The sequence below is a fragment of the Taurulus bubalis genome, assembly GCF_910589615.1.
Source record: "Taurulus bubalis genome assembly, chromosome: 20".
Taxonomy (NCBI): Eukaryota; Metazoa; Chordata; class Actinopteri; order Perciformes; family Cottidae; genus Taurulus; species Taurulus bubalis.
Window position 1 is genome coordinate 17,297,775 of NC_136608.1, and position 23,401 is coordinate 17,321,175.

At 42.9% G+C, this 23,401-nt stretch overlaps 1 protein-coding gene across 1 annotated transcript in view; it reads left to right on the plus strand.

Moving 5' to 3' along the window:
• The window catches only part of trhde.1 (thyrotropin releasing hormone degrading enzyme, tandem duplicate 1), a gene marked incomplete at both ends in the record, with an annotated part of 135,865 nt that overhangs the window by 86,376 nt on the left and 26,088 nt on the right, over positions 1-23,401 (plus strand). The window contains 5 exons of the mRNA XM_079235756.1: positions 5,500-5,613; positions 15,272-15,409; positions 16,236-16,301; positions 21,157-21,222; positions 21,431-21,609. Coding sequence (XP_079091882.1) covers positions 5,500-5,613; positions 15,272-15,409; positions 16,236-16,301; positions 21,157-21,222; positions 21,431-21,609 — 563 coding nt within the window. The remainder of the gene's footprint in view (positions 1-5,499; positions 5,614-15,271; positions 15,410-16,235; positions 16,302-21,156; positions 21,223-21,430; positions 21,610-23,401) is intronic.

Below are 23,401 nucleotides of genomic sequence, written 5' to 3' on the forward strand. Positions count from 1 at the left end.
TAACCAGATCCGTGAGATAACAGAGATAAAAGCTGAAAAGTTTGCTAGAAAGTTTCTTCGTGAAGAGTTTGAGTCAGACCCCGGATGCATCGAGAGCCGGATCAATGCTTCGCTTTTCTGCATTTTAGAAGCTGTGTCGGCATTTATTTTTGACAGAATCAACAAAAAGAGGAAGACAAATGTCACAAAGAAACACAGCAACTAGAATGTGTCAGTGAGCCGGAGTCGGAGGTGTGATCTGTGTTCCCGCTCAGCATTCACGGGTCCGTCTCTGGTGTTTTCTCGTCTTTTCCTAAATCTCCCGGACTCATCATCTCTCCGCGATCCTCCGCCTCAGCAGTCTTTCGGCTTCAGCTTTGCATCCTCTCCCGTCTTTCCTTTTTTTTTTTGTCGGTTTCCACCGCCCTTCGCTATGCAAACCCCGCCCCCACGATGCAACCACGGCAACAGCGGAACCATAGCAACCAAACCACAGAGTCAACTCCCCCCCCCCCCCTCCCCGGCAGGAACCGCCGACCCACCGGGAGGCTTGTTTTCTAATTTCCTTATGTTTTTAATGTTTTAATGAGGCTGAAGCGGGATGAGAGACGACAGCTGAAGGAAACAAAGAGTTGTGTTTTAAGCGACTCCAGAGGATCGGTTCTTCTCATGGAGGCTCCAAAGGCTCCAAAGGCTCCCCGGTGTTCATAGGTCGATGGTATTTACTGCTCGGACTCACCGGACCCCCCTGTGACATCATCAGCCGGGTGGAGGCTGAGCTCCTCACCAGCAGGATGTAAACGTCGTGTTGGATGAGCTCGGCTGACGGAGGACGGAAAGCAAAGAGCTGGAAACTGATTTCACTGCAGTTTGTTCAGAGTTTAATATTTAAAACAGAGAAATCTCCCTAATGCTCATTTGATCCTCTGTTTCCCGCAGACTTCACACGTCCTTCTGTTTTTATGGCTTCACGACTTCATTCATGGACCTCAGCTCATGTCTGCAGTCGAATATCTTCATAGTTTGTATCAGCGCTTTGAGTTCTGAGGGAAGTTCTGAGGGAAGTATCCTCAGTGTACAAATACTGAGAAAATGTTACGAAAAATACCAAAGTAGTGTCGTTAAAATACACTGAAAGTATTTTAAGTGCACTTAAAAGTACTCATAATGCAGAATGATGAATCTGAAATATCTTCTTTTTTTAATATTTTTTAAGTAAATATTTAATATTTTTGAATGGAGTTCTGCATATATATTTTTTTTTTTTATGCATACGTATAAAAAAAATATGTATATACATTTTTTTTCTTCATATATTTATATATATACATTTATATATATAATTTTTTATATATATAGAAATACATTTATATATATATATATATATATATATATATATATATATATATATATATATATATATATATATATATATATATATTCATATTAATGGACCTCCTCAGTGGGTCCGAGCAGCATCATCTGTCGGTGTTTAGTTTCCTCTCTAGTGGGACTGGAGCTCTGCCTCGGTGGGAGTTGATGGAGCCGCCTGTTGAGCCAGGCCGGCCTGCCAGCTCCCGCAGGGTCGGGGGTTTGAATCCCTGCCCGGACGCAGTGGACCTGCCAAAGAGCGAGGAAGTCAGCGTGCATGTGAGGACTCCTTCTTCTGCTCCGGCTACACGGCCCTGAAGGGGCGAGGCATCGTCCATGCAGTCGCTCTAAAGACATCATATGTTTCTGACGCGCTGTGGGAGCCCCTTGGTCTGCACTGGTGACAGTACTGGTCCCAGTTTAGCGCCAGTTGGCCCCAGTTACTCATTGTGCACGAGCCAGTGAGGCTGCTGGTGTGAGGAGAGAACGTGTGTGGTGCTGCCTGTGGACGCACTAATGACTTTGGGCCACGTAATTAAACCTGACTGGTTTCAACTGCAGGGTGAAGAGATGCAGAGAGGACTTAAAAACTGCACACACACACACACACACACACACACACACACACACACACACACACACACACACACACACACACACACACACACACACAGCGTTGCTCGCTCTCTACTTTACATCCAGACTTTGATCAACTGAAGGACAATTTACTGCAGGAACACTGAACACTGCCAAGTACGCAGAGCAACACACACACACACACACACACACACACACACACACACACACACACACACACACACTCAGGTATAAAACTGTGCCGTGTCTCCTTCCTGCTTTAATGAAGGTTTAAAGTGAATTTAGAGGTAAACTTTTGTTTAAGATCGCCTGCCATCCGCTCTGCAGCTTTGAGAGGAAACACTGAAACACTGAAACACTGAAGCATTGAGACACTGAAACACTGAAGCATTGAGACACTGAAACATTGAGACACTGAAACACTGAAGCATTGAGACACTGAAACACTGAAACACTGAAACACTGAAGCATTGAGACACTGAAGCATTGAGACACTGAAACACTGAAGCATTGAGACACTGAAACACTGAAACACTGAAGCATTGAGACACTGAAACACTGAAGCATTGAGACACTGAAGCATTGAGACACTGAAACACTGAAGCATTGAGACACTGAAGCATTGAGACACTGAAACACTGAAGCATTGAGACACTGAAACACTGAAGCATTGAGACACTGAAACACTGAAGCATTGAGACACTGAAGCATTGAGACACTGAAACACTGAAGCATTGAGACACTGAAACACTGAAACACTGAAGCATTGAGACACTGAAACACTGAAGCATTGAGACACTGAAGCATTGAGACACTGAAACACTGAAGCATTGAGACACTGAAACACTGAAACACTGAAGCATTGAAACACTGAAGCATTGAGACACTGAAACACTGAAACACTGAGACACTGAAACACTGAAACACTGAAGCATTGAAACACTGAGACACTGAAACACTGAAACACTGAAGCATTGAAACACTGAAACACTGAAGCATTGAAACACTGAAGCATTGAGACACTGAAACACTGAAACACTGAAGCATTGAAACACTGAAGCATTGAGACACTGAAACACTGAAACACTGAAGCATTGAAACACTGAGACACTGAAACACTGAAACACTGAAGCATTGAAACACTGAAACACTGAAACACTGAAACATTGAAACATTGAGACACTGAAACACTGAAACAATGAAGCATTGAGACACTGAAACACTGAAGCACTGAAGCATTGAGACACTGAAACACTGAAACACTGAAGCATTGAGACACTGAAACACTGAAACACTGAAACATTGAAACACTGAAACACTGAAACACTGAAACACTGAAGCATTGAAACACTGAGACACTGAAACACTGAAACACTGAAGCATTGAGACACTGAAACACTGAAGCATTGAGACACTGAAGCATTGAAACACTGAAACACTGAAGCATTGAGACACTGAAACACTGAAACACTGAAGCATTGAGACACTGAAACACTGAAACACTGAAGCATTGAGACACTGAAACACTGAAACACTGAAGCATTGAGACACTGAAACACTGAAACATTGAAACACTGAAACACTGAAACACTGAAGCATTGAGACACTGAAGCATTGAAACACTGAAACACTGAAGCACTGAAGCATTGAGACACTGAAACACTGAAACATTGAAACACTGAAACACTGAAACACTGAAGCATTGAAACACTGAGACACTGAAACACTGAAACACTGAAGCATTGAGACACTGAGACACTGAAACACTGAAACACTGAAGCATTGAAGCATTGAAACACTGAGACACTGAAACACTGGAACACTGAAACACTGAAGCATTGAAACACTGAGACACTGAAACACTGAAACACTGAAGCATTGAGACACTGAAACACTGAAGCATTGAGACACTGAAACACTGAAACATTGAAACACTGAAGCATTGAGACAATGTTGGCAGCGACACGCGTCGGTTCCTAAATGTTGCACACGTTCTTTTTCATTCACGCCGCGTTGCCAGGAAACAGCCTCGGTCCAGAAGGCTTCTCTCTCTCTCGGGTTCGTACGCGTCGCTATCAGCAGAGTTCAGTCTATTCCTCCACACGCTCCGCTTTTAGTATTAAAGTTTGCCGTCGCCCTAAAGTCCTAATGCCGGCAACTTCGGAGCAACGTTGTAAGTTTCCCCCTCCGGTGTTCGACCGGCTTCGTCGTGTCGGCCCTCTGAGGGTTTGGGATCATCAGCTGGAGACCAAGACGGTATCTTATTCTCCCTACTGGGTTTAGCTTAACTTTCTGCTTTTCATTGTCTCCAACGTTGTACCTTCTTTGCTTTAAACATGTATCAGTTGGTCTGTTGGTCAACCAATTCCTTTACAAACAACTATTGTATTGATTGCTCTAAACTTTTACCCACACATTCATGGTCCCCAGAGGATGAATCCTGACTGAGTGACTTTGGCTATCCTCTGTCTCTGACGCAACCATGAAGCTGACATTGTTGTTTTTTGTGTTATACTTTAACAACTATTGGATATATTGCCTTTAAATGAAGTTCATCACATTCATGTTCCCCAGAGGATGAATCCTACTGACTTTGGTGATCCTTTTAACTTTTCCTCTGGTGCTGCCATGATGTTGACATTGTGTTTTTTTGTGAAATATTTGAACAACTATTGGGTGGATTGAATTTCATGACATTCATGTTCCCCAGAGGGTGAATTCCACCGACTTTGGTGATCCTCTATCTCTGGCGCAACCATGAAGCTGACATTGTCTTTTTTTGTGAAATATTAAAAAAAAAATATTGGATATATTGCCTTTAAATGAAGTTCATGACATTCATGTTCCCCAGAGGATGAATCCTGACTGAATAACTTTGGCTATCCTCTGTCTCTGGCGCAACCATGAAGCTGACATTGTTGTTTTTTGTGTTATATTTTAACAACTATTGGATATATTGCCTTTAAATGAAGTTCATCACATTCATGTTCCCCAGAGGATGAATCCTACTGACTTTGGTGATCCTTCTGACTTTTCCTCTGGTGCTGCCATGATGTTGACATTGGAGATTTCTGTGAAATATTTTAACAACTATTGGGTGGATTGAAGTTCATGACATTCATGATCCCCAGAGGGTGAATCCTACCAACGCTGGTGATCCTCTGTCTCTGGCGCCACCATGAAGCTGACAATGTCTTTTTTTGTGAAATATTAAAAACAAATATTGGATATATTGCCTTTAAATGAAGTTCATGACATTCATGTTCCCCAGAGGATGAATCCTGACTGAGTGACTTTGGCTATCCTCTGTCTCTGGCGCAACCATGAATCTGACATTGTTGTTTTTTGGTGAAATATTTAAAAGCATTGAATGGATTGCCTTTAAATGACCTCCAGGCATTCATGGTCCCCTCGGGGTGAGTTATATAATGTTACATAAAAACTAGAATCACCTCCACCAATCAGTCAAGTTGCAGATAAAATGATGATAAAAAATGTCTTCCTCCATCTGCTTCGTGAGTAGTGATGACGTCATCCTCTCCTGTCCTGCAGTGGTTCGGTGACCTGGTGACTCCGGTCTGGTGGGAGGACGTCTGGCTGAAAGAAGGCTTCGCTCACTTCTTCGAGTACGTCGGCACCGACTTCCTCTTCCCCAAGTGGAACATGGTGAGTGAAGTTCATGTATTTATTTTGGCTTTTCAAGACAGTGGACTTTACTGTTCATTTATTTCATTCCTTTGTTTCCTACCTATCGCGTCTTTTATTCCGTTTGCTCGTGAAATGTAATTTAATTTTCTTTCCGGTGGTTTCAGGAGAGTTTATAAATTCAGCTCGAGGCTCCATTCAGTCAGATATGAATTGTATTTTGTTTTGGGATTAAAACCATTTAAACGTCTCCAGACACAAGTAGAAAACAGTCAAAGAAAAGAACTAATATTTTCTGAGAAATAAAAAGCAAACTGTCGATATGAAACACAAACCGGTTCAGAAGAAGAGGACATCTCTCTGAAGATAGTTTTTATTGGTGAAGTTTTTTAGTTTTTTAGTTTGCAAACAGAAGGTTTTTCCAGAAGGATTATCCAGAGTAACTGGGGGCGCTTCTTATGGACCCGTAGATTCAAAACAAAGGCCATTCAGCTCCATTGTACTGGTGGTGGAATAAATTAAAACCATCTGCTTTGTTAGAATCCACAGCAGGAGGAGTGGAAACATGTGTTTTTCTGACCTGTTTCAACAAATGTAGAAAAGAGTTCTTCTATATTCCTTTGGACACAAACCAACATGTGTTAATCCGCCTCTCGATGCTACTTCCTGTCTGTGGCGCTCAGCCCCGAGCTCATTGGCTCCTAGTGAAGAAGTTCCCAAACAAAAGTGTATTATTTTGTTTGAAAAAATAGTTTCCATAAACAGCTGCTCACTGTTGAAAATAGGGCATTTTTGGGCGACTATTTTCAGCGGCGGATGAATCCACATATGGTGCCGCATGAGGGATTAAAGCAACATGAACTGCAGTGTGTTTGAGGCTCATTGGTGCTTTTAATGGAGATCAATGGTTCAGAGGAAGAAGAGATATCACGCAATACTGGTTTTAGATACCCTGCTGGTTTTAATCTTTTACATCTGAAAACTTTAAGAGAATCTAAGGTGCATATACATCCAATCACATCACTTCAAATAGTATTTTATGTGCCACTAACAGCCAACTAGAGCGGAAGACGACTCTTGATGAAACATTCAACGGTTTAAAATCAGTTTTTTTTTATTTTGGACACATTTTGGATCAAACTCAGAAACTATGGTGACATTTTTTTGGTGACCGACCAAAACGAGTGTCATGGTGATTGACCCAACCTCCAGCTGATGACAACATGAATCTTGAGGATTTTCAAATTAAGATACAATAAGATCCTTTATTATTCTCGCAGTGGGGAAATTGCAGGATTACAGCAGCAAGAGATAGTACAATAAGAAATAAATAATACATATAAGTAAACAGTAAACAAATATTTAAAAATGTATTTCATACTGCAGCAGTTAAAGTGGTTAAGTGACACACAAACACAGACACACAACAACAGACACAACCACAGACACACACACAACCACAGACACACACACAACCACAAAAAATCTTCTTAATTTGTAAAATGCCCGATACAAAAAGTGAATATGAATGCATGAACATGTGAATATGAATGCATGAACATGTGAATATAAATGCATGAACATGTGAATATGAATGCATGAACATGTGAATATAAATGCATGAACATGTGAATATAAATGCATGAACATGTGAATATGAATGCATGAACATGTGAATATAAATGCATGAACATGTGAATATGAATGCATGAACATGTGAATATGAATGCATGAACATGTGAATATAAATGCATGAACATGTGAATATAAATGCATGAACATGTGAATATAAATGCATGAACATGTGAATATGAATGCATGAACATGTGAATATGAATGCATGAACATGTGAATGTGTGTCTCTGCCACGTAGAAGCAGTGAATGCGTGTCGGTGCCTCCCTGTCCACCATGTTGTGTTAGTGTTTGTGTTGAGGTCAAGGCGAGGTCAGTCCCTCATCTCGGCTCCATTGTGTCCACACTAAACACACACTACTTTTAATCAGTACAAAACAGCACATTGTCCTGGTATATCATTAAAAACAACACTAATTAAATATTGGACCGCGGCCGGAAAATAAAGTGCAATGTTCTCATGCTGTACTGCGTGTTCTGGCTTTTCTTTACTTTCACCGCCTCTGCAAAACAAACACGTGTATTTCACAGTTTAACTGAAAAGCACTGGAGCTGCATGAACAGACCTCTGAGCCCTTCAGGGTCACGCTGCATGAAGAGGAGCTGGAGAGATGGACATGTGTTCACGACTCACACCCCTGTGTGTGTGTTGTGGACAGAGTGACGCACATGAAGCACTCACTTTGTGCTCTTTTGTTGAGCTTCATGAGAGGCGACTGTTGAAGAGCGTGATCTCTACTGAAGGAAGAGGTAAACTGGGTGGAACCCGACAGCTGGCGGGTTCCTTCGTACCTGTGTGGTACCTTTTCTCCGGCGTCCTTTGTGTTTGTGTGTTCGAGCTGTTGGTGGAACTCGTTCTGCTTGTCCGGCAGTATTTATGTCGTCCGGTCGCCGCCTCGGCTGCTCCAAACCAATTACTCCTTAACGCGCTCTCTGTGACCATCAGATCCGATGAACAGACCCATCAGGGCCGGTAAAGACTTCCTCTCACCTTCCATTCCTGCGCCTCCGGCTGCGTGTCCGGCTGATTGTACCGCTTGACAGTTTGAATTTTGGTGCGAAACCAAAAAGGCGTGAAAGCGACCGCGCTGAAAAACAAGCTGCTGATTTACAGCCTTCTGCAAAAAGCTTTTTCTTTTACTCCACATGCAGCTCAGGGTCGCACACGTGTAAACAAGCTCATGGCATCAAGGCCTGTTTACTGAAAACCTGAATGGTTAGCATACCCGATTATCTCCTCAACCACAAGGCCTGTTGGAGTCATGTAAAAAGGTACAATATACAGAAAACCCTTGGGAACATAGATAATAAGTTAATACATGTGTTACTGGTATATTGATTTATGATGCACAGAAAAGGAAGAAAAAACATCTATATTGCAAATAAATAATAATTAAAAGTTGTATTTTATTATCGTAACTATATTTGCTATATTTTAATATATAACATATCTCTATATGTTAAGAGTATCTGTGCGAAGTTTGTCTTTGATTGAGTGAAGTTAAGTGTTTTTAATAATTAAGTTGACTGGGCGAATAGTTTTTAGTCCGTAGCTCGCTAAGCTAGTTTTCTCATAACACTTTTAACTTTTCCATTTCTGAACCGATTTACCCAGTTTTGTTTCTCGAAAACCTTCGAATCACTAAAACACAGCTTTGGTTTTTATTGCAGATCCGGGTTCTTTAGGGCCTGTTCTTTCCAAAAAGGTGTGTAATTAGTATGTGGAACCTTGTTAAGGGTCTGAAAGCACACATTCTGAACATGTTGGAAACCGCTCGAAAAGCATTTTCGGCCAATCTTGATTCATAGTCATGATCAAAATATGTTATAAAAGTGATTTTTTCTGAAAATATAAAAAAATTTCACAAAGAAATTCTGAAAAAAAATGATATAAAATAATATAAAATAATAAAGTATTATAACCAATGTGGGGTTCATACGACTACGTGAACTACTAACACGGTGAACCTGGATAAAAAGACCCTGCATCGGGTGGGCGGGGCTTAACAGGTTAATGTGTGTTGCATGTTCCAAGTGAAATGGCGCTCTGTAGTTTGAGTAATTCTTCTTCTTCTGAGGATCAAACGTCAGCAGCTTCTGAGCGTCTTACAGCATCGTGTTTCCCTTTGTTGTGTAAAACTTTACATAACGTGAAGCCGCGTGGACGTGTTCAGAAGAAGGAAAGTTAAAAGTGTCTTCTGAGTGGGAGGAAGTCCCGACTCCGCCTGACCTCGTCCACCTTCTTCCTCCTGCTCGGATCAATACATCGCTCCTCCTCAGATAATACTCTGCAGAGGATGAAATCTGATTTTTGTTCTGCTGGATTGTTGCAGAGTGAGTCAAGCTCAAAACACAATAACATCTAATAAAATCATAATTTGCTCAAAGAGAGCCAGTTCCTCCCCGACAGACCAATTCAAGGAGAACTTTAAATCACAGCTCACTTCCTCCTGCTTTGAGTCGGTGATTTCCTTCCAGTTCAGAAGCGTGTTTCACCAGAAGCACCTTATCTCACACACACACACACACACACACACACACACACACACACACACACACACATTTTAAACCCTGGTTCCCCTGGTTCTGCGCTGCTGGACGCTTTAATAGAAACAAAGTGTTTCTCCAATAACCGGCGCCGCGATGATAAAGCGGTTTGTTCCCGATGAGGCAATTTATCTACAATGCGGCTTTTTATTTAACAAAAGAGCTGCGGGGAGACGAAGGGAAATAAACATGAACCAAGACGTGACGAGGAAGGAAAGGTTTCGGCACTCAGCCAATCGGGTGAAATGTTGCATCATCCCTTAATGAACCAGGATGTTAATGCTGCTGTCTCTTTAAGGAACAGGAGTCTTCTGCTGTCAGCAACACACTGAGCTAAACACAACACACTGAGCTACACACAACACACTGAGTCTCCTGCTGTCAGCAACACACTGAGCTAAACACAACACACTGAGCTAAACACAACACACTGAGTCTCCTGCTGTCAGCAACACACTGAGCTAAACACAACACACTGAGTCTCCTGCTGTCAGCAACACACTGAGTCTTCTGCTGTCAGCAACACACTGAGCTAAACGCAACACACTGAGTCTCCTGCTGTCAGCAACACACTGAGCTAAACACAACGCACTGAGCTAAACACAACACACTGAGCTAAACACAACACACCTCCATTACCTTTTTGTGTGTCTGTGGTTGTGTGTATGTGTCTGTGTGTTTTTGTTTGTGAGTGTGTGTGTGTCTATGCTTGTGTCTGTTGTTGTGTGTCTGTGGTTGTGTGTGTGTGTGGTTGTGTGTGTCTGTGGTTGTGTGTGTCTGTGGTTGTGTGTGAGTGCGTGTGTCTGTTGTTGTGTTTCTGTGATTTTGTGTGTGTCTGTGGTTGTGTGTGTCTGTGTTTGTGGTTGTGGGTGTGTTTGTAGTTGTATGTGTCTGTGGTTGTGTGTGTGGTTGTATGTGTCTGTGGTTGTGTGTGTGTGTGTGTTTGTGGTTGCATGTGTCTGCGGTTGTGTGTGTCTGTGGTTGTGTGTGTGTGTGTTTGTGGTTGTATGTGTCTGTGGTTGTGTGTGTGTGTTTGGGGTTGTGTGTGTCTGTGTCTGTAGTTGTGTGTGTGTGTTTGTGGTTATGTGTGTCTGTGGTTGTGTGTGTGTTTGGGGTTGTGTGTGTCTGTGGTTGTGTGTGTGTTTGTGGTTATGTGTGTCTGTGGTTGTGTGTGTGTGTGTGTTTTCTTTCTGGTTGTTTGAAGATCTTCAGTGTTCACAAATCTGTGGGGAAAGAGAAGCAACACTGGATGGATTCCGATAAATAAAGTTATTAATCGTGGGATTGATCGCTTTGCAACTTAAAGTTTACAAATAACAATAAAGCAGGTGAACAAGAGGAAAAGGAGATTACCTGAGACAATAAATGAATCCAAAAGGAGCTCCTATAAGGCCTCACACTCCCGCCTCCCTTTCCTTTCTCGTGAGACAAAGACATTACAACAGACACGTTGGCGTCGCTCCGTAAAGGTGAGACACATACCTGCCGCCTGCCGTTATTCTGGGTGGCGACACGTCGTGCATCTTCAGCGCCGCGGCGGCGACAGCGCTCTCCGTTTAATAAAGTGCCGGTGACCCGAGACCGGGCCGCGGCAATAACTCAGCGTTCAGTGGGAAAGCTCCGTCTGTCAATGATGCTGAGGTAAAGGAGGAGGAGGAGGAGGAGGAGGAGGAGGAGGAGGAGGAGGAGGAAGAGCAGAGGAGTGATGGGGTGGAAGTGAAGGAGGACGTTTAAAACGACGGGCAGCTGCTCCTGAACGCAGCGCCGTCTGTGTGGAAGTGTTTGTTAGTCGGTATGAACCAGATGGACCACATGTGGTCCATCTGGTTCATACCGGCCCCGTGGACCAGATGGACCCCCCCCCCCCCTCCCCCTAAGCCCCCCCTCTCCAGGTGACTTCACGTCTGTTAATTAGTGCTGATGTCTCATTTACTCTGATTTTTTTCGTTCTCTTCGCTGAGTCATTTTGGTTTTGTCCAAAAGGCGCCATTTAGCTAATTCGCCGATTGTGTAATGGCCGGCGGAGTCCCATGATGCAATCTGTTTACACCTCTGCCGGTGTGCGTGTGTCTGTCTGTCTGTCGGGCTCTGAGAAGAAAAAGCGGCGGTCCGTCTTTACCCGGGAATTAGTCCAATCCTTTGAGGAGGGATCAGGAATTAGTCAGATTCGCTCGCCGTCAGCCAAGAAGTGGATTTATCTCAGAAGCGTTTATCTGACACATCGTTTTGGTTCAGGCGCTCAGCGGCGCCGCTCCCAGCTGGAGGCTCTTTAGCTGCCAGCCAGCTGGAATCCAGTCTTGAGCTTTTACACCAGTTACCTAGAATTACCTCCAGAAACCCGCAGTTACCAACAGTACCCTCAGTACCTGCTATCCTCATTGCTGGAATGACGTGTTGCATTCTTATTATATAACTGTGTATCGTCTTATTGGCTGTTATTACAGCACACACATGAAATATAGGCAGCAATCTAAAGTGAAGTATTGTTTTATCTGTAGCGAACCCCTCTGACAGATGCTCTTGCACTTTGACTGATGGTTTTAAAACGTAAGAACTGTGTAAGGCACAAAAGATCATAATTGTTAACTTACTCCTCGTTAGCATTATTAGCATACATGCATAGCCAACACTTATGCTAACTACCTTAAAACATACATAGTTATTCCAAATATTACATGTATTCAAACTTAAACTAACCTTGTGCCTCTTAGGGGAAGTGGTAATACTGTTTATTTATCTAATTTGTTTCCAAAATTGACGGTATAGAGCGTAGCTTTAGACATTAAGCTCACGATGCGACTTCCGTTTCAACTCCGTTTGCCGCCTTCAAAATAAAACCACCTTTTCTCAAAACAGGAAACCAGATACGTTTTGCTTACGGCACCAAAAACAACAAAATTGATTGACAAACAGTTTCTAATGTCAGAACACATATTGAGTTACTTTCATTATCACAATGTCAGATTCGAATGATTTCAACATTTACAATAAACTCATGAAAGAAAACAACTTTTGTTTACGGTAAACGTCACCACACTTCAACTCTTACAGAGAAACCACCGGACTCCTTTGAGGAATCATACAGTTCTTTTTGATTTATTTGTTGAGTTCGGTGAAATTGAATACACTTTTTTAATTTGCTGTCTCACGGCATGTTATCTAAAAGATTTTCAGCATGTCACTCAGCTGCTCTATTTTTAGATTTATGATATTCCTTATTAACAGCAGATGAAATCACACACTATCATATCTTCCTGTCCTTCATTCTGTTCACCTCGTGTTGCTTTCTGTTCTGTTGAATAATGCATCGCATGACTTTCATGTACCGAGAGACGTGCTTCAATATATTTTAATGTTAACTAATGCATACAAACAGCAATCTGCATTCATGTTTTACAACAAGCTCACAAGTTAAATTTGAAAAAAGAAAGAAAAATAAACTCTCTAAATGTTAACCGCTAAACGCCATAAATCATCTCATATATATATACATATGTATACTTTATCGCCTCTACACATCCCCTGTAATGAAAGAAGTTGAGTATTGAAGTAATTATAATGAAACATATGTTTAAAATCCTGATTACAATTTGATTTTGGCTGCAAAATATTTACTCAAATGTACATTTTAAAGTTTTTTTATCAGTAATTATTTGTAGCATCCATGGCTGAAAAGCACTGAGCGTGCAGAGCGGGAGTTTAGTTTCAAATATTACAGACGTGCAGGACCAAATCTGCTGGTTTTCTAGATATTAGACGGGCACATTACCATCGAGCTTCAGGTACAAAGGAAACATAACAGTGTCTGAATCCCAGAATTAGACCGACCGCTCTGAACACTGTCTGTTTATATTAAGTTCAAACTAATTGAGAAAATATTGTGTTAACAAGATGAATATTTTAAGCAAGTTAAAACAGACAGAGCCTCGTCTGCCAGGAAGTAGCCTGAACCCATCGGACACCGCACACTGTAAATCTCTTCAGTGATTCTATGTTCATTAAAAAAATCTAATCTCTCAGGAAACTTTTGTTTCACTAGATGTAGATTTGTTAACACTAAATCTACTTTATTAACAACTTTAATCCATGAATTACTCCACATTGGACCAGGAACTAGCCGGATCCCAGCAGATACTGTTAATTTAGAAAAAAGTTCCTGTTCACTCATTTCATTAACGATTAAAACTTCTTGAGCCAACAATTCCATCGCTTAACAAGATGGAGGTTCATTAAAACCAAATCTCCATAGTCAACGCTGTAATCCATGAATTAGACCAAGCCGCACTACTCCGGATTCAGCCTGATCCCAGGGGTAATTTAGACAGAGCTCGTTACAGCTCCACTTGTTTGTCGATGTCTATTAAACCCTGAAAGCAGAGGAGGAGGAGGAGGAGGAGGAGGAGGAGGAGGAGGAGAGATGAAACAGGAAAAGGAGTAATGGGAAGACTGACCAAAAAAAAGAAAAGAGGAATCATGAAGGAATGAGGAAAGAAGTAGAGGAAACGTAGATTCAATTACAAAATGAAAGAAGAGGAGAAAACCACGGAAGGAAAAGAACAGACGCAATAGATTAAAAAGAAAACAATGAGGGAAGGAAATAATATAATCAGTGGAAACCAAGGGATGAAGAGTGGAAACAATAAATGAAAGTAAGAAGATAAACAGATATTGCAATATAAAAAAATTAACAGATTATTTACGCAACTAAAGCGTAGTTTAATGAACCAACTGTTCCGCTAAATTACTGTTTGTTGAGGAACTTTGCTTTACCAAAGCTGCTTAATTAGTTAACTGCAGTCTGACGGCAGCTGAGCTGGAGAAAAAAACAAAAAAACAAAAACAAAGCAAACCCGAAAAGTCCATAAATCACTGTGAAGAGTGTTAATCACATTTTGGAGATCACACACCAACATTGTGGGGAAGAAAATCAAAACAAACTCTAGATTCCACCAATCACCAGATATTATTAGGAACATTCTGGGGACGTTTCTCATCCCCATACGGTTGTTAAGTCCCCACAATGTTGGTGACCCAACTTCCAGAGTCTGGTCCCCATAAGGTTGGTATGTCCCCACAATGTTGGTGACTCAACTTCCAGAGTCTGGTCCCCATAAGGTTGGTATGTCCCCACAATGTTGGTGACCCAACTTCCAGAGTCTGGTCCCCATAAGGTTGGTATGTCCCCACAATGTTGGTGACTCAACTTCCAGACTCTGGTCCCCATAAGTTTGGTAATTCCCGACAATATTCGTGACTTGGACACTAGATTCTGGTCCTCATACAGCAGGTGAGTCGCTACCATATGGGGACCAGAATCTGGTAGCCGAGTAACAAAGCATCTGACTATTTCATGGCTAAAATTTGTTTAGAATAAGGTTCAAGATTAAGGATTGGTTAGACACATGGTGGTGAAAGGTTATGACCAAGGCTCCAGAGAATGTGATTGTCAATACCATGTCTCCTTTAATGACCAAGACAAATATTTTATGTTTTTTTCAGGAGAAGCAACGCTTCCTGACGGATGTCCTCCATGAGGTGATGCTATTGGACGGGCTTAGCACCTCCCACCCGATCTCCCAGGAAGTGGAACAGGCGGCGGACATCGACCGAGTCTTCGACTGGATCGCCTACAAAAAAGTGAGTCACCGCAAAAAAATTGTCGGCCATCGTTAGTTAATTATTCTGAAGGAAATGCTGTGACAATGTTGTGTTACTTGATGTTTAGCTGGTGAGCGAACAGCTGACATGCTAGACAGCCAGTGTCATTTCAGCCACAGTGACCAGCAAAGGTAATTGGCTAAGCTAAGCTAGGTTGGTGGCTTAACAAACAAAAGCAAGCATGGACTCCTGTCATATTGCTTGTTTTTTACAAAGCAGTTCCTACTCAAGCAGAGCAGGGTTGTATACAATTAAAAAGTGCTAAACAGCTAATATGCTAATTTGCTACCTCCAAAGTCAGCACTTTAAAGCTATTTTGCAATTCATAATAGCACCGTTGTGCACGTGACTGAAAATGTGTAATTACTTTTCCAATTATTGCATTTCAAAGTAAGTAGTTTTGAGTAGAGTTAAACTTTGGTGAACTTTGACATGCACATTCCTGCTGTTAACCACACGTTACTGCAATTCCACTATATTGGACGGTAACTGCTATTATCCAATTAGATACCCCAATTATCTGCTAATGCATGCTATATTAATTTAGTGTGTTTGTGCAATGGTGTGGAACAAGTTTAGACCGATTAATAATATTCTGCTCTGATTAAGACAAAAGTTAAGAGCCTCAAGCCCGTTTAAATTTTGATGATTATAGTTGCGTTATCTAATTGGATAAATGTAATTACCGTCCAGTATAGCCCTTTAGCAAAGGGTTGATTCCAATGGAATGACTCCCGTAAACAATTGAGGGAGCTTGTTCTCTCGTTATTGTGTTTTGAAAGTGTGTTTCTCCTGCCGCCTGTAGGGGGCGGCGTTGATCCGGATGCTGGCCAACGTGATGGGACAGACGCTGTTCCAGAAAGGACTCAACGTAAGTTCATGTCGTCCAGCTGTGCACACAGAGGTTTTAATCCAGGACGACAGGGAGAGCGAGTGTTTGGCTTTGAAACGGTGTGTCACCTGTGTGTGTGTGTGTGTGTGTGTGTGTGTGTGTGTGTGTGTGTGTGTGTGTGTGTGTGTGTGTGTGTGTGTGTGTGTGTGTGCACAGCCATATTTTGGCTAAACCCTGACTGTTTGGATCAAACTGAGTATGCAGATGGACAGAGTATAAATGGATTTGGCTTTGAGTTTTGCTATTTATTTTTTGCTGTAAAACAATATTACAAAACACAGTGACCTGAATTCAAGTTGGATGGTTTTTAAACTCAAAGGACAGATTTTTTTGGGGTGGTTTCCAGGACTACTGTTCAAAATATTATTCCAAAGCCAACAGTCCAAGTGACCCCTTGTGACCCCTACCACGAGACGAAGTAAAACTATTTGTGTTCATAGTTAATACATTCAGCTGTTAAAATGCTGTTCAGGGCCAGCAGTACAATTAAGTGGGTCATTTTATTTCTTATGAACCTGAAATCAGTCAAACATGATTAGACGTAATTTGCTCATAATAATAACAAAATGTTCATTTGGGAAAACATTTGGTAGCAGTTTATAATAAGTACACACTATTTAGCATTAGTAAAGCATGAATAAACACTCAATTCATAATTTATAAAGCTACTGAATTAATCAACAAAGCATAAATAGTCTTCACTTTAGATGAGGTCACCTAACATACTTAACTATTGAGCAGTAACTACCTGAATTAATCATGAATTGCAGTATGTTTTTATCATTTACTAACACTTTACAAATGATCCAATTCATCATATATAAGTCTTTAATACTTCATTTACAAATGGGGAATCCATTATTTTTAAAGTATGAAAACCCAATCTTATCAATCAAGAATGAACCATTTATTACTGCGTTTATGAATTGCATACTAATTCAGATTCAGATTCAGATTCAACTTTATTGTCATTGCACATAGTACAAGTACTATGACAATGAAATTAGTTACTAATGAGTGTTCATATTGGAATAATGCTTTATAAATGATGAATTCAGTGTTTATTCATGCTTTACTAATGCTAACTAGTGTGTACTTATTATAAAGTGCTACCAAATTATTGTTTTCTTCTCACATGATGCTTTGCTTCGCGGTAACCCCGTAACATGAATAAAAGTAATCTTCTTTCAAAGACACCTGAAAGGTTGAAGCCGCCCTCATTAGGTGGGCTCTGGCCCCAAAAAGCAGCAGCAGAGCCTCACGTCAAGGTTTACCTTTGTATTCATGTAATAAACACAATACGATCACTGTATTGATGAGCGATCAGTTCGACCCGCACACACGAGATCGCTGCATTCCTTTGAATCTAAACTTCCCTCGAGCCTCCGATGTCTGGCTCCATGGAACCTGAACGCCTCCTAAGGGACGTATGGCTCCATGGAACCTGAACGCCTCCTAAGGGACGTATGGCTCCATGGAACCTGAACGCCTCCTAAGGGACGTATGGCTCCATGGAACCTGAACGCCTCCTAAGGGACGTATGGCTCCATGGAACCTGAACGCCTCCTCAAGGGACGTATGGCTCCATGGAACCTGAACGCCTCCTCAAGGGACGTATGGCTCCATGGAACCTGAACGCCTCCTAAGGGACGTATGGCTCCATGGAACCTGAACGCCTCCTAAGGGACGTATGGCTCCATGGAACCTGAACGCCTCCTCAAGGGACGTATGGCTCCATGGAACCTGAACGCCTCCTCAAGGGACGTATGGCTCCATGGAACCTGAACGCCTCCTCAAGGGACGTATGGCTCCATGGAACCTGAACGCCTCCTAAGGGACGTATGGCTCCATGGAACCTGAACGCCTCCTGAAGGGACGTCTGGCTCCATGGAACCTGAACGCCTCCTAAGGGACGTCTGGCTCCATGGAACCTGAACGCCTCCTGAAGGGACGTCTGGCTCCATGGAACCTGAACGCCTCCTCAAGGGACGTATGGCTCCATGGAACCTGAACGCCTCCTAAGGGACGTCTGGCTCCATGGAACCTGAACGCCTCCTAAGGGACCTATAGCTCCATGGAACCTGAACGCCTCTTCAAGGGACGTTTGGCTCCATGGAACCTGAACGCCTCCTGAAGGGACGTCTGGCTCCATGGAACCTGAACGCCTCCTAAGGGACGTCTGGCTCCATGGAACCTGAACGCCTCCTGAAGGGACGTCTGGCTCCATGGAACCTGAACGCCTCCTGAAGGGACGTCTGGCTCCATGGAACCTGAACGCCTCCTCAAGGGACGTATGGCTCCATGGAACCTGAACGCCTCCTAAGGGACGTCTGGCTCCATGGAACCTGAACGCCTCCTAAGGGACCTATAGCTCCATGGAACCTGAACGCCTCTTCAAGGGACGTTTGGCTCCATGGAACCTGAACGCCTCCTGAAGGGACGTCTGGCTCCATGGAACCTGAACGCCTCCTAAGGGACGTCTGGCTCCATGGAACCTGAACGCCTCCTGAAGGGACGTCTGGCTCCATGGAACCTGAACGCCTCCTCAAGGGACGTCTGGCTCCATGGAACCTGAACGCCTCCTCAAGGGACGTCTGGCTCCATGGAACCTGAATGCCTCCTAAGGGACGTCTGGCTCCATGGAACCTGAACGCCTCCTGAAGGGACGTCTGGCTCCATGGAACCTGAACGCCTCCTAAGGGACGTCTGGCTCCATGGAACCTGAACGCCTCCTGAAGGACATCTGAGAGCGACTGAAGAACACAAGAACGTTCAATGAAACACCATAAAGTTCCTCTGAATTGTGTTTTTTTCTTAACGCTCAGTCGTCGCCTACTTAGGGACAAGTTCAAAGCAGAAGTCGGAGCATTGATCCGCGGAGAGGGAAGAGGAAGTCTGGCTGTCATACAAAGTGATGAAACATGAATCGGAGAGAAAAAGCAAGGAGTAAATCTGAGCTTCATATCGATGAGTCAGACTTCCTCTGGAGGGTTCTGCCTCCCGGAGTCAAACCGCTCACACTTTGGTGGCGTTAATGACGGAGCGCTGCATTATTTATGGTGCGGGCCTCCGGTGGGCCGCGTCAACGTCAGCGGAGCGCCGGAAACCGGGAAATGAACCCGGGGTTTTTTTTTTTTTTTTTTTACGGAAAACAAAGAACTCTTTTTTTAATCCACAGAAATTGGAGGAAATCAGTGAAACGTGAAGATGATGTCATACGATGTAAGGTGGAAGTGGGTTAAATATAGCTTATGATGTGAAGGGATACACGGACGTATGTGTGATTCCCACCCGTGGACACACACACACACACACACACACACACACACACACACACACACACACACACACACACACACACACAATGTCCTGTTTTTCCAGTGACCTGGAACACATTGAGAACCAGATTCTATATAAAAACATTGCTGATCCAGCAGCAGATGCCAGAGAACAGTGTGTGTGTGTCTGTGTGTGTGTGTGTGTGTGTGTGTGTGTGTGTGTGTGTGTGTGTGTGTGTGTGTGTCTATTATGTGTGTCTGTGTGTGTGTGTGTGTGTGTGTGTCAGAGTAAAGCACAAAGACAAAGAGAGAGGTTTGAGACGAGGTTATCTTATCAATACTCTCAATACTCCGGGTTAACTCGTTTAAAACCCTGTTTACATCGTCACGTGCACTGGGCGTGCACGTGACGATGGAAACAGGAAGCAGATGTTTCTTCACAGTGCAGTTGGTTTAGTTAGTTTAGTTAAATACTGCGAAGGAAGAACGAGCGATGGCGAGAAGAGGGACCGGAGGTTTCTTCGCTCGGGCCGACGAAGAAGTCGAACCGTCGCCCGGGTCACGTGATCGGGGTCCCGACCAATCAGGGAGGAGACACACAGAGACCCGCTGAGACCCGATAGAGTGGGGAACGCTACGTCATCGCTTCCAAACTCCTCTGGCGCTACAATGTAGCGAAACGTGTCGGAGTGAGGAGTCTCTTTCCTCCGGTGTCATCTTCTACTTTCCCGCCTTTTTGAAACCCAAAGCTTTCATAACCTGGATCCTCTGCAGCGAGCCGGGAATGAGACCAGACACGGCCGTCACCGACGATTTACAGGTTGACGACGGAGCCGCCGCCCCGCTAAGACTCTCCCCGGGGAGCTTTAGAGAGGCTTCACCTCGTTCATTAGCCGGGGAAAGGACACGTTTGGGTTTGAAGTCCGGATCCCTTCGGGCGCTCGGCGCGTCACGGAGACTTAAACTCAGCGCTTTTCAAACAGTAAACACATTTAGACGCTTTGAGATGTTTCTTTCTTCGAAAAATCCACAAATTCACTGAAGACACGTCCCGTAGTGTTTATGTTTAGACGTCAACATCCGGCTCCACAGCAGTGATGGTCCTTTGTACTTTAGAGCAGGCAGACAGGGATGTGAGTACTTTGTACTTTCACTAGCAACAGTAGCAATACAGCAGTGTAGGAATACTGTGTTACAAGCAAATGGCATGCATTAAAAAAACACATATAAACATATATGAAAAATAGAATAACCATCGTTAAGGGCCCAATATATTATACTGAAACCAGGGAAAAGTAGAACACAAGAAATAAAGTAAATACATAACGTAAAATAAATGATTAAATAAGTAAAAAAAGGTGTATAAGACGTGATACCAACACCAGTGCCTAATATGCATTAATATAAAACAGTTATCAGGTAGTTGGTGCATAAAAACATATATTGTTTTAAATGCGTCACAGCTGGAGGTGAAAACCACCGTCAGCCCAATGATGTCACTTCCTGTCACACGTTGTGTTTAAACTTTAACGCTCCTTCTCTCCGTTTGTTTCCAGGATTATCTGCTGACTCACATGTACAGCAACGCGGCCAGAGACGACCTGTGGAGCAAAATGTCTCAGGTAACACGTCCGTCCGTCCGCTGGGGGTCGAACCTGCGACTGTCCGGTTAAAGCTCTAAAGGCGAGACGCTTCGTTAGCGGTGTTCCTCTAACGAGCTGTCGGCCAATCAGAGCTCCAATTACCTGAGAGTGATGTCATGTGGCATTGTGTTATTAATTACGTTAAATCACTGATTATTCCCGCTTTGCTTCGGTTGTTTTTTTCCAGGCCATGCGTTCAGAGGGGCGGGACATCGACATTGGAAAGATGATGGACAGGTGGACTCTACAAATGGGCTACCCCGTTGTCACCATCAGCAAGAACCAATCAGAGCAGCTCCCCACTCGTTACATCACCATCAGCCAGGAGCACTTCCTGTACGGGCAGGACCTCCGGAGCAACAACAGGTTCGGCTTTTAACTCTTAAATATGTTTCACACACACAAGTTATTATATGTATTCTTTAAAAACAGTCAACAATAACCAAACACCTTTCGATTACTTGTTACGTTGTTACTGATTGTTGACTAATTGTTACGTTGTTTCTGATCGTTGACTAATTGTTACGTTGTTTCTGATCGTTGACTAATTGTTACGTTGTTACTGATCGTTGACTAATTGTTACGTTGTTACTGATCGTTGACTAATTGTTACGTTGTTTCTGATCGTTGACTAATTGTTACGTTGTTTCTGATCGTTGACTAATTGTTACGTTGTTACTGATCGTTGACTAATTGTTATGTTGATTGTTACGTATGTTGCGTACTTCAGTAACGTCACTTCCGTCGTTATTTATCATTTATTTTAACCAAAATAACAATCTTCTACTAAACCTGTCCGAGTAGCGTTGTTGCCTAAACCCTCACTGAGTTTCCTGTGGAGACAGAAGTTTATTTTGAAAAGACTGTGTTCATGTGACGAGAAAAAAACGACACATGTTGCTGGACTTTTGTATGAAAATATACAAAAAAAATAACATAACGTTTGGTCAAATATCATTGGATGAGGACAAGTCGACCAATCACGATGTGCAGAACGAACGTACTCACAACGTGAACTTTATAGCAGCGTAATATCCAGTCCTTCTGTTCTTACCTTTCACAATAAAAGCCCTCGACAAACAGAGGGAACTTAAATCCTCTAAGAAGGGAAACCGACGACACCAAGGACCAGACGCTGCTCTGGAGCAACAGGAAGGTCCGACTCATTTCAACCTTTGATTTTTAAAATAGTTCTGCTGCTGTTGCAAATTTAGTTTTGATGCAAAAATAATTCCAAACTTTGACTGGATGATTTCAAACAAACAGGTTTACCCCTCAGGATGACCTTTTCCCTTCAAACCCCTTCCTGTCGGGCCTAAAACACAACAGTTCTGTTATTATTATCTCACACCGGCTCGTCTCTTCCTCCTCAAACTCTTTGTTTTTACACCTCAATGAGTCCGTCGTTCATTTTCTCCTGAAAAAGCACTTTTCTCTCGCTCTTCCTCCACATTCTTTACCACCTTTACATCATTTATATTTCATTCATATTTCATTAAGATGATGTTTTATTCACCTCTTTCACAACCTCTGGAGATTATTCTCTTCTCTGTTTTATCGACCCACTTTCCCTCCATCAATACTTCATCATCCTCTTCTCTTTTTCTACCTGTTGTTCACTTCTTTTCTTTTCTTTCCGTCATGTTGTTGCACCGTCGCTGACATTTAAAATCACTGTGACCTTCTCCGAAAAGTTTCTTCACCTTTATATTGTGTTCCCCTCCTCTCTCTCTCTCTCTCTCTCTCTCTCTCTCTCTTTTCTTTCATCCGCTCTCTTTGTGTTCCTCTTGAGCTCCAGAGGTCTCGTGAGCCGCTGAAGTGAAGCTGTTTGTTGGAGGCGGAGCTTAACTCTTTTCTTCTCTGCAGCTCGTGGAGTCTCGCGGCGCTGCGTTCAGGCGCTCGTTGTTCCCGCGGCGCTAACGGCGCTCGTAGAGAGAAAACCGTTGTTGTGCTTTTAGCTTTGAATCAGAGGCCGGCGGTTTGATCCTGCAGAAGCAGAGCTGTTGACTTAAACTCTTGATTTATTCTTTTATTTCATTCTTTTTGTTGTATTTACATGCCGAGAAAAAGAGAACGCTCAGAGAGATCCTGGAATATTACAGGAAGGGTTTTAAATATGACTGGAAAGCCAAACAACCAGGTCGACCGCGTTCAATGC